Below are 17,329 nucleotides of genomic sequence, written 5' to 3' on the forward strand. Positions count from 1 at the left end.
AGTACGGCGGGTGCGGAAGGATGTCCCATCCAAGCGATTTCAAGATGTCTTTCACTGGTTTTGCTGTGTGAGACGGCGCATTGTCGTGTAACAAAATCACTTTGCCATGTCTTCTGGCCCATTCCGTCGTCTTTCGATTAATGCGTGATTTAAATTAATCATTTGTTGGCGATAGCGTTGTGTATTAACGGTTTCGCCGGGCTTCAAGAGTTCATAATACACAATACCGCTCTGGTCCCACCAGACACAGAGCATGGTCTTCTTACCGAAGTGATTTGGCCTTGGTGTTGATGGACCGGCTTCGCCAGGTGAAAGCCACGATTTTTTCCGCTTCGGGTTTTCAAAATAAATCCATTTTTCGTCACCCGTCACAATTCGATACAAAAATGATTTCTTTTCGTGACGTTGAAGCAGCATTTCACAAGTGACTTTGCGATTTTCCATTTGACGTTCATTCAAATCATGTGGGACCCATTTACCGAGTTTATTGATCTTTCCCATTGCTCGTAAACGTCTGCTGATTGTTTCTTGTGATACATGTAATGCTTTTGCTAATTGCCGTTGAGTTTGAGTTGGGTCATCATCCAATACTCCTGCAATTGCTCGTCTTCGCATTTTTGTGGTCTACCAGAGCGCTCACTGTCTTTCACATTGAAATCACCACTTTTAAATTGTCGAAACCATGTCTCACATGTTCTAATCGATGGAGCGTGTTCACCATATGTTTCTACCAGCAAACGATGACTTTCAACAGCCTTTTTCTTTTGATTAAATAAAAAAAGCAATGCGTGCCGCAAATGTTCTTTTTCAGGCACAAAATTCGACATGATCACTGAACGATAAAACAAAGACGCTAGTTTTTGGCGGACTCAACTTGTGTGTGTTTGTAGTTTTAAATGTCAGACGAACAAAATGATGTATGTGTCAAATTAATACGCTGCGTACTTTTCGCTGGCGAAAAGTGATCTCTTAGTTAAACCGGAAAAAACTTATGCATACACCTGGTATATTGTGACGTGCTCTGAGGCCGCCCACCACAAGGTTTAGCTAAAAATTCCGGAGCATTTCTGGTTCCTATGTTCACCCGTAGGAAGAGTGAGAGCGCAGGCGAATTACGAATAAAACGAACTGCGTGCGTAATTGCGCGAATTTCCTTGTCTTTTGTTGTTTTATTACTATTGTTTCGAGTTTTGCTTCCGTTATACTAGATTATAGCAGCGAGATTAACGGCTGCCACGAGATTTGTGTATCACTGCCTCCTGACGGCTAACGACGATTGAGTACGCAGAAGATATCGCCACCGGGTGCAAGGAACTACTCAAGTCGTATCGCCTGATATCATCCTACATAGTTGCCGAATTTCTCTCTCTGCATACCAGTTCCCGTATTGTAGCGCGACATTTTCAGTCGAGAGGCTGACCCATACAACGCGGGGACCGAACGGCGAACAAAAGGGAAGGCGCCACTTCTCGTGAAATAGCGAAGAGACCTCACACAGAAGAAAGCGAGCTGAAAAGCACGAGGATGAGTACTCGAGCTGGGAGAGACAGCCACTTCTCACCGAAAGGATCGATGTACCGGAAAAAGATCCTCGGAAGTCGCAGACTCGGCCGAGTAAAGGATCGCCTTCGAATCTCCCGCGGGGTCAGCGAAGCGTGGACCATCTAGGATCCGCGCCGAAAAAAATCTAGCGGCTCTGATCGATACGCAGAGAGGGGATGACAACCATCACGGTGTCGCGAGAGTTCGCAAGGATGAGATACTTTCCGTTCGCGCGTAATTGTAAGTGGACGCAGAAACCAATATCGCAAGTCACAAAAAGAGCTATCGAAGCTGAAGGAACGAGGAAAAAGAGGTTGTCGTTTGGCGAACGTGAGGCGAACGTCATCATTATTAAGCCATCAATTTCGCCCGCGGATCTGAGATATTGCACGGGTCGGGGAAGCTTTCGCGGGGAAGCGTTCCTCGTGGTCGCGACAATATTGCGTCACCGCTATTGTTCATCTCGCGAGCCGGTCGCGTGCCTTCCTCAAGATATGATTTCGAGTCGTTTATAATATCTTCTCTCGCCCTCGTCACCCGCGGAAAGTCAGCACTGTAGTACTTGTATGGATTGTGTTTAATTGCCGCGCGTATGGTTCTGTAAGAATACGATATCGAATATATCGTCGCGAATATATCGTCCGCGTGGCGTAAAAACTCTCTAATTGTAACAGTTTAACGTATTTATGGTGAGTTCGATTGCCGCCTGCGAAAGCATGATCGAATCGGCGATATTGTTGCCGCGCGTTCCTTTGAGTGGGATATCATATCGTTATGATATTCTGTTTAGTGTGTGATTCTCATGGGACAAAAATTTCGCTGTTGCAAGATTCGAGAGACTAGGCGACGCTGTCGGGTCGCGGGCGCAAGGATTTATGATTGACGGATGTAATCTATCGGACCAAAAAACTGTTCTTGCCTTAAGATAATCAACCTGTGTGTGTGACTTTGATTCCTACTCTTTCGTGCCTCGTTCCGTGAACCTCCCCTCCCTCTGCCAATTATAACCGAGCTGCCGGATTATTTTTTTTCACGAATCCGGATTTTATTGCGTAACATCCAGCTACAATTTTCGAGCGAGTAAGTGGTACGTGCTCGTGCCTGGCGCCCAACCTTCCATAAGTTGCATTGCGAGAGACTGTCCTCAAGGGCGATGGATCACAATATATATATATATATATATATATATATATATATATATATATACATATACATATATACATGTAGTATAAATATATAAGCGTCTAAATACTAGCATGACGAATACGATAGCATGGCCGCTCATATATATGATAGAAGCGTTCGGAAAAAAAAGAGACAACAAAGAATACGTCTGTGTCCTTCTGCCGCCTTCTGACGCTAGCCGCAGTGCGGCATGCACACGTACACGACCGCTCGCTTGTGTGCTGTAGCGTGCTGTAAGCGGTCCCGAGTTGGCATCATTGGCCGTGCGCCCTCGTGCTCTCTCACATGCTATGCCATGCGCTCGCGCGTTCTCTCGCTCTCAATGCCGCGCTCTTTCGCGCGCTGCGTCGTGCGCTCGCATGCCCTCTTGTGCGCTCTCCTACTCGTTACGCGTTCGCCTACTCGTCACAACGCGCCACGCTGGCGTTAACCAGTATCCTTCTTTATTGCGTCGCGCAATCCCCTTTATGTATAGCTATTCTCCTGCACCCCTCTGCGCAGCGGGAGATTGTGCTCCCTCTCCCCACATATTTATTGATTATCAGAAAGAAGAAGGATAGCAGCCATTTTCACAAGTGTCTTAAAGTCACATCATGTGTTATTTTATTTCTTTATATCTCTTTATTTACAAAATTAGTGCGTTAAACTTTACTGTGTCATTTTTCACCTATGATGTCATGATTCTAATATGACCACGATGACTACTCAGAAGTAATGATTATTTAATTGCATTTGTTTTCCTATAATTTGATTTGTTAACTCTTTCTTCTATTCTTCTATTCTTTATTTTTATTAATAGCATAATATATAATATTTTGTTAATAATGTAATATATGAAAAATTTATATAAAATAATTATTTTACATATATGGTAAATAGTAATATTATTGTAATGATGAACTTACTTTTGTAATAATTTATTTATTGCGTATACGGTTAGTATTATTCATAAAATATATAAACATTTTTATGCTCTGAATAATGTACAAAGAAAATCTATTTTGTAATGACGATGTATATAATTAATCATAAAAAGCAGAATCTTATTTATTATGATTATTTATAGATTGTTTTAAATTTCTATGTATAATATATGTATTTGACTTTTTTCTATACAACAAAGGAAATTGTGCAGTAATTATATTATAAAATTTGACATGTAGTTTTAAAAATAATATATTTATTCATTATATGTATAGAAGTAGTACCTCCTCGTCCACCTTTACCTGGAAGCAATATTCCACCTCCGAGACCTCCACCTCCTGAAACAGACGATGAAGAAGAAATGTTTATGCATGCTCCTCAACCCAATCAACCAATAATGGTAAGAGAAATTGTATTTGATATATTTGTTATATTTGATATATTTGATATATTTGTTTAAATATTATGTAAGATTATATAAGGTTATATAAGATTATACATGGTGATTCGAAACAATTTTTTCCGATTAACCGGTTACAAATAATACAAATAATAGTATATGCATACACATTAATATGATCTCTCTCTCTCTCTCTCTCTCTCTCTCTCTCTCTCGTTCTCCTATATACACTTACTATTATCTTGTGATAATTTAAAGATGATTCGATGATTAAGTGAATGTATGCGTGAGAGAGAGAGAGAGAGAGGCAGAGGAGAGAGAGAGAGAGAGAGAGAGAGAGAGAGAGAGAGAGAGAGAGAGAAAGAGAGAGAGAGAATGTACGCTAACAAAATACTTTTGTCCTGAAAATTTTGTATTCCTACCTTAATTTTGTGACGACTTTTTTTTCTCAAAAACATTTTAATGCGTATATTTGTAGCCGGTTAATCGATTAATTGTTTGATCACAATAAGTACCCCGCGTAACGCCCACTGGTGGTGAATTACGCCGTCCTGGCTACCTTTCGTATCTGATCCGTGACGACAACTATTTATTTTAATAGTTCAAGAATTAAGCTTCGGACAAAATTTTGGAAAAGGAAAAATTGTCTGAAAGTGAAGTCAGGAATACGACATTTTGAGGATAAAAATTGTTTCGAATCACTCTGTATAACAAAGTTTTGTACATTTTGTGAAGAATTTTGTGAAGATATGAAATTTTTGTAGATGGCTGCCCACGGTTTACATCAAGAGGTACGGCAATGGTCTAGCAAAGACAACGAAATTATTGCTGCGGCAAAGAAAATGGCTATTTTAATGGGCAAATTATCAGGATTAGTTAGAGGCGAAGGTGGTAACAAACGAGATCTTATTGCATGCGCCAAAGCTATTGCAGAAGCTTCTCAGGAAGTGACCCATCTTGCAAAGGAACTCGCTAGAGAATGTACTGATAAACGCATTCGAACGGTTCGTACATTATTATTCTTAATTATATTAATATCTTATCTTACGATATGTAATCATATCGTAATTATATCAATATCTTATTAAAATTGTCTATTATAATTTATTTATTAACATTATTTTAATATTGATATGTATCAATATTTCAGAAAAGAATTTTATAATATAGTTAAGGAAGTATGATCAAAAAATTAAAATGTTTTAAAATGTTTAAAAATTAAAGAACATTTTCAAATTAAAATTACATTAAAATTTTAAATCGATTGACTATAAATTTTTAAGAAAAAAACTAAAATTAAGTATGTGGTATCTTATGACAGATGCATTAAATGACTGATATGTTAATTTATCGTGACTCTCGTTAATGGCAGATTGAGATGGCAGTGAGGTCTTTTCGAAATGAAAATTCTAATATCTCCAAATATTGAGACTACAATAGTTTTTGACTGAAATGGAAAGGATTAAAAATTAACATTGTCCGAAATTGACGCGCACGATACATTGCACAGTAGTAAAAATGTTTTCAAGCATCAATTCTATTCTTGAAATTGATATAAACAATTCTGCATACGTCATTGTTGCAATTACTTCTTATTTTTATTTTTTTATATGTAGTTATTAATTAATTAATTACGAAAATAATAATAAAATAAAATGTGAAGAAATATCAAGCTGTCACAGCTGTAATATAAGATCGTAAATAAATGAAAAAAAAAATTAATTTCGAGAATAAAATTGATATTTAAAAACATTTATTACTGACGGCACTGCGTGTAAGCCCCGCGCAGCATTCACTACGGCATCCGCGAGCTCTCACGCCGCGCGCTGACTCATCTACGCGGGTGGTCGCGACATCCGCCGCTAGGCATCGTTCAATGTCAACCATTTTCGCGCGGTCAAATTTTGTCGGACGCGGTACATAAGGAGGAATACTCGACTCCCGAACACATTCGGTGTTCGTTACAACAGCAGCATTTGTTGACATCATTCAAAATTCAGCAAGGAGGCCAAGAAATGTTTATTACCTTGCTCCCAGGGAAACGGTTCGACCCTCTAGTAACAACGGTGAATGGAGCAGCAAACACGCCGCCTGTATGTCACTGATAAATTAACAAAAATTAATTATCTTGTCGACATGGGCAAATTTATGTGTGTTCCCACGAAGACTCCTCCGTGGGCCACGCCTAAAATCATTCTTTGAACTGGCGGCGGCAAACAATACAATCTTTCATACATATGGCGTCGAGATCTTCATACTAAATCTAGGCCTCCGAAAAATATTTACGTGGAGATTCATCGTAACAGATATCAAAAAACTGATAATCGGAGCGAACTTTTTATCATTTTTCGATTTAATGATCGATCTCAAAAATCAACAGCTTATCGACTAAACAATGTCATTGGAGGTCCCGAGACGCTGCAGCAGTGAAGAGGTCCCGCAAATCAAAACAGTTATTGAGGCAACCAAGTGTCACGCACTATTAGCGTGATTCAGAGATAACTCGATTCAGCGGACGACTAAAAAAAATCAAACATCAAACATATTATTACATTGCTATAACGCCAGGTTGTCCAGTCGCATGCAAATCGCGGAGATCCGTGCCAAATCGTTTTGCCATCGCTAAAAAAGAATTCGAAAAAATGCTTGGAAATGGCTTGTCTGTCAAAAAGTCCATGGACATCCTCTTCACTAGTATCAAAGAAGGGCGAAGAATGGCGGGAATTACAGGGCATTAAATGCAAGAACCTTACCGGATCAATATCCGATTCGCCACATCCATGACTTCATTCAAACTCTACAAAATACGAGAATCTTCCACTATCGATCTGATTTGGGTATATCATCAAATATCGATGATCGAGGAAGATGTACAGAAAACAGCCATCACGGGCCAAACATCATTCGGCCTCTTCGAATTTCCGTTGATGACATTTGGTTTCTGGAACGCAGCACAAACCAGCTTCATCGACGAGTACTGCATGGATTGGACTTTTGATACGCATACTTGGATGATATTCTAGTAGCTTCATCTTCCGAAAAAGAGCACTTAAACCATTTACAAACGCTCTTCGAAAAACTTCAGAAATATGGCATCGTCATCAACACGACAAAATGTAAAGTTGATCAAACGCAAGTATTTGAATTTCTTACACATTTGGTGTCCAGCGAAGGGATACAGCCGCTGCCCTCGCAGTGGTATAGAAGCCAATATCGGACACCGAAAACGGCCAAAGAACTCGACAATACCTAGGCATGCTGAACTTCTATAGACGTTTCATGTCAGGCATCGCCGAGATGCAAGCTCCGCTGAATAATCTTCTCGACAACAAAAAGGAAAAAGCTGAGATCATCTGGAACTCTCTGACGCAAGAAGCATTTAATCAAAGAAAAACTAGCACAAGCAACTTTACTGGCATACTCAAAAACAAATGTACAGCTAGTCATCTTCGCGGACGCATCAAATCACAGCGTAGGAGCAGCACTGCAGCAACAGGACGGTGATGACTGGCAGTCGCTTGCATTTTTTTCAAAGAAGTTGAGCACAGCAGAGAGCAAATACAGCGCTTTTGATCGGGAACTGTTAGCAGTACCTGTCCGACACTTTCGATATATGATCGAAACACGCGACTTCGTCATTTTCACCGATCATTGGCTACTTACGTTCGCTTTTTGACAAAAGTCAGAAAAATGTTCACCAAGGCAATGCAGGCACCTCACTTACATGAGCCAGTTCGTCACCAACATCCAGCTAGGAACAAAAACATCACGGCAGATGCCCTATCTCGAATAGAAGAAATCAGCACGTGTCTAGACTACACAGTATTGACAGTGGATCAAGAGAACGACGAGGAACTCAAACGATACCTGACGCAGAAAGGAAAAAAAGGTCAAAATCCCAGACACACACTGAAATCTGGTGTGACACAAAAACTAGTGTCTCACGGCCCTTCCTCACCGAAAAATTTGGGCGAGCTGCTTTTAATAGCATTCATGATCTGGCAAATCCAGAAACCAGAGCAATCAGCAAGATGTTGACACAACGCTACGTTTGATCAGCCACCAACTCCGACGTGAGAAAATGGGACTGAATCTGCCTCGCGTGCTAGAAATCTAAAATATCTCGGCACACCGTTACGCCAATCGACGAGTTCGCAAAAACCCCGCAGAGATTCCAGTACGTCCATCTGGACATTGTAATACTGGCCGTCTCCGAAGGTAAACGCTATTGTCTTACGTGCGTCGGTTTACGCGATGGCAGAAGTATATTCTCTCGAAAACCAGAATGCAGAAACTGTAGCAAAAACATTTTACACAACAAATGGATTTGTCGGTTCGGAGTACCAATACGCGTCATCACCGATTAGTAATTCGAGTCTTAGTTTTTCCAACAGCTCAACAAAATGCTCGGCATTACTCATCTCAAAACTATGGCCTACCACCTTCAAGCAAATGATATCGAGAGATTTCACATATCATTAAAGGCAGCTATCCAATGCCAACGATCACTGGATTGAGACATTGCCAACCTGCTTGGAATTCGAGTTGCCTTTCGAGAAGATCTGCAAACGCTACCGCAGACGACAGCCAAGCTCTCGTTGAGCCGGCGAGAAATTGCCAGACGCTCGACTGAAAGGCTGCTCTAAGGATTTATAACAGTTTTGACTATTTATTAATTGATCCATCGAAATTAGCCTCAGGCTCCAAAAAGAGCCAAAATCTTTTTCACAGGAAGAAGCCCGCCGAACTACTCAGTGGAAACCACCATTCAGCTTCCTGGTGATATCGGATCTCGACCTCACCGAATCCCGCATCTTGGCCTGTTCCGCATAACTCGGGCGAACAGAACGTCGGATGCAAAGCCGATCCGTGAAGTCTCTACGAAATATAGCAACATTCCACGGTACTCGTTAAAACACGATTGCTCGTCCATCATATTGTTAATCCACGTCCACAGTCTATGAGTACACGATATTCTTAATTCCTCGGAAGATTCCCGTGAAAGACACTTTCAATCACTAAAATTCATTGATAACTTAGTTGATTGCTTATTATTTGTTATTCATTAATTAATTGTTTGTTAAATAATCCTAATTAATTATTTGTTAGCAATAAAATTCATTAAAATGAGTGTAGCGTTTCGAACAGTAACCTTCCCATTTCCCTTCCTTGTCACAGATTACAACCAATGCCGTCAAAATCTTTACATACCGGAAGAATACTTTTCCTATCTAAACTTGAAACTATTATGCAATGTATCAATGTGCCCGAATGCGCGAATGTTGGATCATTTTTAATCAACGTTAAACTTTCATGAGAAATGATCCAGAGAAATGATTCATGAGAAATGCTCTTAGCAGCCTCTTTGGACTTGCTTGACGATATTTTCAGTCTTTTCAATTCCTTCCACGAAAGGCTGCAGTTCATTATGGAAATTGGGAAGAATGATGGATATCAGCTTCTTGGATGTTCTGATTATTGATGAGAGACGTGTTTTGTTTGACCTGTACAGGAAATCTACATTTCGGGCAGACTTTTGAATTTTTATTCGAGTTATCTTTTGCAATAGAAGAGAGGTGTCATTTTAGGCATGGTTGATAGAGTGTTGTTATCACATCCTAGATTTCATGAAAAAAAATCTAACAAGGAGATGATCGCGATTGTAAAATTTCAAATGGGAACCATAGCCTATTCGAAGGAAGGCGTTGAGTGTAGTAATACAATAAAATGATTTATGTGAATGGGCTTTGGTTTTTGAGAAAATTGCAAGTAAAGTTGGGCGTCACTGAAGTAAAGTGGCGTAGCTGAGCAACCTGAAGTGCGCGGTACTTTTTTTCGTCCTTCCGATGCGAGTTCGAATTCCCGCAGTTAAATTTTTTTTTTAAGTAAACGTTATATTTTTAATACAATTAATTTTTCTTAATTTATTTTTTTTTAAGCTAAAATATTAATCGTTGCGCAATTTTCATTATGAATAATAATAAATAACAAGAATTTAAAAAATTTGAATTATTTATTATAAAACTTTATATATGTGACATACATTACATAATAATTGTATGACAATTGTCATACAATTATTATGTAAAAAGTTGACATTGCCGTACAATTTTATGGATGAAAATCAATGTAGAACCATTTAAAACACAAGTAGAACGTGAACATTTTATAAATAAAACACCATGAATAAAACACACATTTTATAAATAAATTATTATTTTTACAAAACATTTCATTGCTGTGAGTATCTGAAGAAAAACATAATTAATTTACATTATAGAAAATTTCACGTTCGGATGTCAGCTTTGACACATACCAAGCAAAAAACTAAAAATTAAAATTTAAAAATTAAAAATTAAAAATTAAAAATTTCTTAAACTCTTGTTATTTATTATTATTTATAACGAAAATTGTGCAACAATTAATATTTTAGCTTAAAAAAAGTTAATTTTATTAAAAAATATAATTTCTATTAAAAAATATAAAATATTTACCTAGAAAAAAAATTTAACATTGCGGGGATTCGAACTCGCGTCGGACAGACGAAAAAAAGTATCGCGCACTTCAGGCTGCTCAACTGCCAATTTTTCTGCTTACCAGTGCACGGTGTTTCAATACTTATTCCACAGCTGGTCCAACTTGCAATTTTCTCAGAAATCAAAGCCCATTCACATAAACCATTTTATCGTGTTATTACCCAATCCCCTGCTTCGGCTAATCCTATTTGGAATTTTACAATTGGAATCTCTTCCTTGTAAGAAAAATCATTAATATCTTGTTAAACAATAATTATCCTCTTGAATTTACTTTTGCGACTATAAGAGATCGCATCAAACAGTTCTCACATTCTCTTGCGGAGATTGTGTCGAGAAGTGATATTAATTTAACACCTGAACGATTAAACTATTTTAATGCATCATTCCTATACATAAAAAAATGTATCAGAAAAGTTCAAAAGAATAACTAAAACATGTGGTTTATCGTTAGCGATAGTTATTTTCATTCATAATTCTCTCGAGTGTTTTATAAAAACAAATAAAGATCAATTAGAACCATCGTCGCGTTGTTAAAATCAATTGTCTTTATTGCGATGCCAATTATGTTGGCTAAACAAAGACACAATTAGGCATCAGATTAGAGGAACATATCAAAGACATTAAAAAGATTAGTGGTTCTCCATCTGTAGTTTCTTCTCATCGTCTTTGATGAAAAGCATAAATTTGATTGGGATGAGATAAAAATCCTTGATGGAATTCTCTCTGTATAAACGAATGGTACATGAAATGATACTTATTAAAAAACAATTACATGACCTCAATAAGCAGAGCGACACGTATCTTTTGCCTGACAATTGTCTACCGATCCTTCACCGGTTATTTCCGATTTAACTCCTTCTTTCCTCCTCTTTCTATTGTCTCCATCACACATATTTTTTCTCCTTTCCCTCTCCTTCCTCTTTCCTTCAATCTTATATCGATTTGCTTTACACGTTTTCGGATAACAGTAATGATTATTATTTGGACTTATTTGGACATTACAGATTGGTCGACTTTTCGCTTATGAGTATTTATTTATTTTTATGGACATAATCACTTTTATAATTTTACAGTTCAGTATTAACAATTTTTCATTTTTTTTCTTTTATTTATTTTGTTAATATTTATTTTTTCTTTAATTTTATTTAATTCTTTTATTTTCTCAACATTTGACCCTTTAGTTTTTGACTATTTGTGATTTTCTTTTTATTCGATTTTAACGGAGCGCATCCCTCCGCTCCATTCCTCCTCCGATTTTCCCCCGACCGACCATCCGTCGGGGATCGCCGAACACCAGGCGGAGTGCGGCAGTGGCCGCAAGAGGCAGTAATGCCTCCTTTTTTAAAGTCACAATACGCGAACTCCGAAGCGTCGGAGAATACCACGAAAAAATGTATGTGGTATTTCCTCCGCACCGCGCCACGCGTCGCGCCAACAAGCGCTAACGCACTCCGCATCGCGCCACGCACCGTACCACCGAGCGTGAACGCGTCTCGCGCCGCACCACGCAACCGAGCGAGCATCCCTCACCGCACCACGAACGCGTCCACAAGCGCGTAACCACCCCCGCACCGCGCCGTTACCTTCCCACCGAATTCCTTCCCTACCTTTAATCATCCCCCGCTCCTATTCCGTCTAATCCCCAAAAAACCAATTATACCCGATCCTTTTTTCCACTCCTGGGGAGAGGGATGCTAACCCCGAGATCAACCAATCCGACCGATCCGACCGAAAATACCGAGGTCGATCTCGAGTATAAAAAGGCATCACTCTCTACAGGAAATCACTCCTCGTTGACTCCTGTTCCTAGCTCGTTTTCCGAGAGCCCGTCTCAAGGAAGCGAGCATCCGAAACCGGAAGCAAGCCTGAGTTTTGTTGGGGCGCCAAGTTCGCTTGGTCTGGCCGAAAGCCGTCTTCCTATCTCGCACGGCAAGCCGAGAGTTGCTGGGGTCTCCCCAGCGCGTCGAGTTCGCTCGACCCGACTCCGCCGTTTCCGAGATTTCTCCGCCGGGTATCGGGGTTCTACCCGATACCACCTCTCCGAGCACTAGGGTACACCCTGGTTGGGCGAGTACACTCGGCACCGCCACTTTCTTCTCCGCACACACAGCTGGGGCCCTCCCCGGCTGGCCGAGTTCACTCGGCATTCACGCAGACAGACGAGGGGCGCACCCCCCCGTCAGCCGAGCCCTCTCGGCAGGGAACGGGCACATCCGTTCTCCGATCTAAACGATCCGACGACCTCGCGAATATCCACCCTCGCGACAACACCCGCGACACGCGTGCACGTTTTCAATCAACGCCGATTTAAAGGTCCGCGACGAACACGTGCGACACCGCCGCCACCGCGCGCGCCCCGCGCCACCGAACTGCGCGCCGCAACCAGTATCGCGCCGACCGCCAGAGCGATATTTCATTTTGTATCCACGCGCTATCCGCGCGCCGATCGCCGTCTCGCCCGTCCACGGCCACGAACATTGACGCGAAGATTCGGTGCATTCCATCGCATCACTGTTAGTTGAATAAAGCATCGTTATTTCTTATAATTATCGTCTAACAACTTAATAACAACTTTCTGTCTCCAACGTTCTCGCTTCCCCTTCTGGCAACCGACTGACCACTCTCCACGCGGGAAAGCGAGACCGTTTTACGATTAATTTTAATACGTTTGACGGTTTGATATGATTTAGTAATTTAAATTTTTAATTGTTTTTTATCATTAAATGAGACATCACTAAGAATATTTTTGGGCATTTGTCTGATCTAGTCTTTATCATGTTTCTACCTATTCAAGTTGAGAGCAAATGACTGGAGACTTTTTTTATTTATCTTATTGATTGATTCTATGTAAATCCAAGAGCAACATCCTTTTTAATGTACGTAATACAAATTTGTTTTAAGATTTATAGTCTATCTTTTTTCACAGATATTACTAAACACCTGACCTGATACGAGGTCGAAACATTTAATGTTGTTATTTCAATAAATAAAATTTTTTAAGAAAAAAAATTTGGCTCGGCTTTATTTTTCTCATTTTTATTAAATTTAATTAGGTTCATTTGTTTATTATTTCTCATGAAAACCATTAGCTTTAACATTTTGATATTAGAATTTTCGTCTTGAAGGCCGATATTTACAATTTTTATTTTTAAACCAGACTTCCGTTTTCCGATAGTTTTAGTTGTCAGTGGAAAATTTTTGTAAAAGTGAGTGGAGTGAGCGTTTCTGTGTGACGATGTGAGGGAGAGAGTGGGCAAATGGTCAGAGAGGGAGGAAGAGTGGAGGGAAGATTAAGGAATTGGAGGGAGGATGGAGCGAAGAGGAGGAGAGTAGGGAGAGAGGTTGGAAGGGACAGAAGGGAGTAAAGTTAGAAGCGGGAAACGATGCCGAGGAGAGATAGGCATAGGCAGGTATAGGCATAGAGTTGATAGAGAGATAGAAAGACACAATAGGAGAGTGGAGACGGTGGCACTGGGGTAAGCGTTGAGCATAGAGTAAGCAGGAAATAGAAGGGAAGTAATGAACAGAGCGAGAAGAGAATGTTATGACAGTATAGGAGAAAATATAGAGGAGCAGACTAAAAAAAAGAGAGAATTAGGAGAGGATTCAATGGACGAGAAGGGAAAGAAGGAAATTTTTAAGAAAAGTAAAATGATGCTGAGATCGTCGCAGAGAGAAGGAGGGAAGGAAGAAATGATAGGGATGCTGAGGAAGATGGATGAGATGAAAGAAGAAGACTGAGAGGGGTAAGACAGAGATAAATAAGGTAGCGGAGGAACAGAAAGAGATAATGAGGATAGAAATGGAAAAAAATAAAAAATGAATTAAGGATAAGGGAAGAGAAGTGGAGGAAAGAAAAGGAAGAAATGAAGGAAAGGATAGAGAGGATGGAAAAGAAATTGTGAGAGGATGGAATTAGGAAGTTGAGGGGGAGAGTAAGAGAATAAAAGAGAATGCGGAAGCAGTAGAAGGAAAGAGAAATATAGAGATTGAAGAATGGAAAGAAAGGGTAAGAAAATTGGAAAGAAGATGGGAGACGAAGGAGAGAGGGGATAGGAGAAGAAACATCTTAATAAAAGGGTTAAAGGAGGGAAAAGGGGAGAAAAAAACAGTAGAGGAGCTACTTCGGAAAATAGGAAGGGACATGGAAGAAATAAGGAGAATAGAACGGAGCAGGAGAGAGAAGGAAGACATGATAATGAAAATAATAAATGAAGTGATGAAAAAAAAGATATTGACAAATAAATGGAAATTAAAAGGAAGAGAGACGTGGATAGAAGAGGACTTGACATGGGAAGAGAGGAGGATTAAATGGAAAATTAGGCAGGCAGCGTTAAGGAAGAGGGCAAAAGAGAGAAAAGTACGTGTAGGGGAGGGGGGAATATGGTAGATGAAATATGGTGGAGATGGGATAATGATAAAAAGGAGTTAAAGGATGGAGTTGGAGAGAAGAAAATAACAGGAGAAGAGGGGGGGAGAGACAGTGAGAGAGGGAGAATCACAGAGATAGGGGGAATAGGAAAAAGGGAGGGGAGAGAGGGAAGGGAGAGAGGGAAAGCAGGAAGGTAGGAGGAGAGGGAGAATAGGGAGAAGACGGGAAGAGAGAGGGTGAAGGAAAGATAGAGAGGGGGAAAAAGAAAGGAAAGAAGAACAGCTTGTGCGAGAGGGAAGGGGATAGGAAGAAAGGCATGAGAGGGGATTCTGGAATGTTGCAGGATTAAAAAATAAGGATAAAGATTTCTAGAAAAGTTTAGAAAAATGAGAGGTGATAGTAATGGTAGAAACATGGGTGGAGGAGAAAAAGTGGGAAAGCATTAGGGAGAAACTACCGAAAAGATATAACTGGAAAGTACAGGAGGCAAAAAGGAAAAATAGAAAGAGAAGGGGCGATGGAAGATATGATTTTAGGAACTAGGAAAGAAAATTAATGGAGGAGAAGGAAAACGAGAGGGAGGAGGAGGAAGGAATTATATGGGGTAGGATGAAATATGAAAAGGGTAACTTAAGGATAGTAGGAGTGTATGTAAATATGTGCTCGGAGATTTGGAAAGTAAATTAGAGAAATTAAGAAAATGGATGGTGGGGAGGGAAGACGGAATAAGAACAATAATAGGAGAGGACTTTAATGCCAGAACAGGAGAAGAGAGTGGAAGAATAAGCGTAGACGGGGAAGAGGAGGAAGAGAAGAAGATCTAAAGACAAGAGGATAAATGGAGAGGGCGAAAAATTAATTGATGAAATTAATAAGTGAAAAATGGGTAGTCAATTTTAAATGGAGGAATAAGGGGAGATGAAAAAGGGAATTGGACATACACGGGCAAGAGAGGGGAATCAATGATTGATTACATCATAGTGAATGAAGAGATGAGAGAAGAGGTGGAAAGATTAGAAATAGGCGACCAGGTGGACTTGGACCACGATTCGATATCAATATGGATGAAAGAAGAGGGAAAAAGAGGGAGGGTGAGAGGAAAGAAAGATAGGAGGATATGTAGAGGAATATGGGATGAGGAGGATATGGGAGAGAAGTATTTAGGGGAGAACTAGGAGAAGTGGAAGTTGTGGAAGGAGGAGTGCAGGAGATGATAGAAGAAATGGGAATTAGAATAAAAGAAACTAGAAAAAATAGAAAGGAAAAGGAGAGAAGAAAAAAAGATAAAGAGAGGATGATGGGATATGGAAAGTAGGGAAAAGAAAAGGAGGATTAGGAGAGAACTAAGGGCTCGAAGGAGAGGCATGGGAGGAGACCAAGATTATAAGGAAAAAAAAAGAATATAAAGAGATGTGTGAGAGGAAAAAACGGGAGGAAAAATGGGAAAAGGAAGCCAAAGAAGCGAAAAAGAGGAACAAGTATGGAGGGTAGTAAATAGAAAAAGGAAGAAGTGGAAATAACCAAATAATAAACAGAGATATAGAGATGGAGGAATGGGAGGAATATTATCGAGAATTATTAGCAGGAGTTAGAGAGAAGGGTGATGAAAGAGAAGGAAAGAGGGAGAGAGACAAGAGAAGAAAAAGAACTAGGGAGACAGGAAATCAATAGAATAGTAAGGAAATTGAAGGATGGAAAGACCGTAAGAATAGACGGCATTCCAGGGGAGGTTTGGAAATATGGGAGTGAACAGTTAGAGGAGTGGATAAGAGGAATATGCAGGATATGAGAAGGAAAAGAATAGCTAGAATGGAGAGAGGGAATATTCGTCCTAATTAGGAAAAAGTAGCAAGGAGAGGTGATGCAGGACTATAGGGGGGTGACAGTCATGCCGGCGTTATACAAAATATTGTCGCAAGCGCCAAGAATGCAATCGCGCCCACCGCTGACGAAGCGGATTGTGATACTTTATCCAACTATTATTACTTTTGTTAACCGATAGTGTATTTATTTCATAACCGTTCTACTTAATCTTATATTCTTGTAAATTATTCAATTACTAAACTAAAATTACGGATTTGCCCGGCCTTTATGCGGAAAGCTGCCGCGCGATCCAGAAATATACGGCGAATGCTGAGTATTTTGACTACGCTGCAAGGACCTGCCGCCTGGAATAGGATAAAAACGGGAGACCGGTGTTAGGAGCGGGATTCATTAAGATTTTGTCTTGCCATCACGTCTGTCGCGGTCTAAATTAATTAGTGCAAAATTATACTGTTTAATAAAGTTTATTGAAAAAAAACGAAGAGTGTCATGCTTGACATCGAGAATCCTCAGCTGGCTTCCTGGCTGATTCTTCCCCGAAATCCG

General features: G+C 40.0%; 1 protein-coding gene across 5 annotated transcripts in view; it reads left to right on the top strand.

Moving 5' to 3' along the window:
• Positions 1-17,329, top strand: part of Vinc (vinculin) — a 162,715-nt gene that overhangs the window by 86,442 nt on the left and 58,944 nt on the right. For all 5 annotated transcript variants that reach the window (XM_089085083.1, XM_089085080.1, XM_089085082.1 and 2 more), the window contains 2 exons: positions 3,927-4,051; positions 4,816-5,055. In XM_089085083.1, coding sequence (XP_088941209.1) covers positions 3,927-4,051; positions 4,816-5,055 — 365 coding nt within the window. The remainder of the gene's footprint in view (positions 1-3,926; positions 4,052-4,815; positions 5,056-17,329) is intronic.

Source organism: Pogonomyrmex barbatus, unplaced genomic scaffold (genome assembly GCF_055798465.1).
Source record: "Pogonomyrmex barbatus isolate J1 unplaced genomic scaffold, ASM5579846v1 scaffold9, whole genome shotgun sequence".
In the NCBI taxonomy this organism is placed as follows: domain Eukaryota; kingdom Metazoa; phylum Arthropoda; class Insecta; order Hymenoptera; family Formicidae; genus Pogonomyrmex; species Pogonomyrmex barbatus.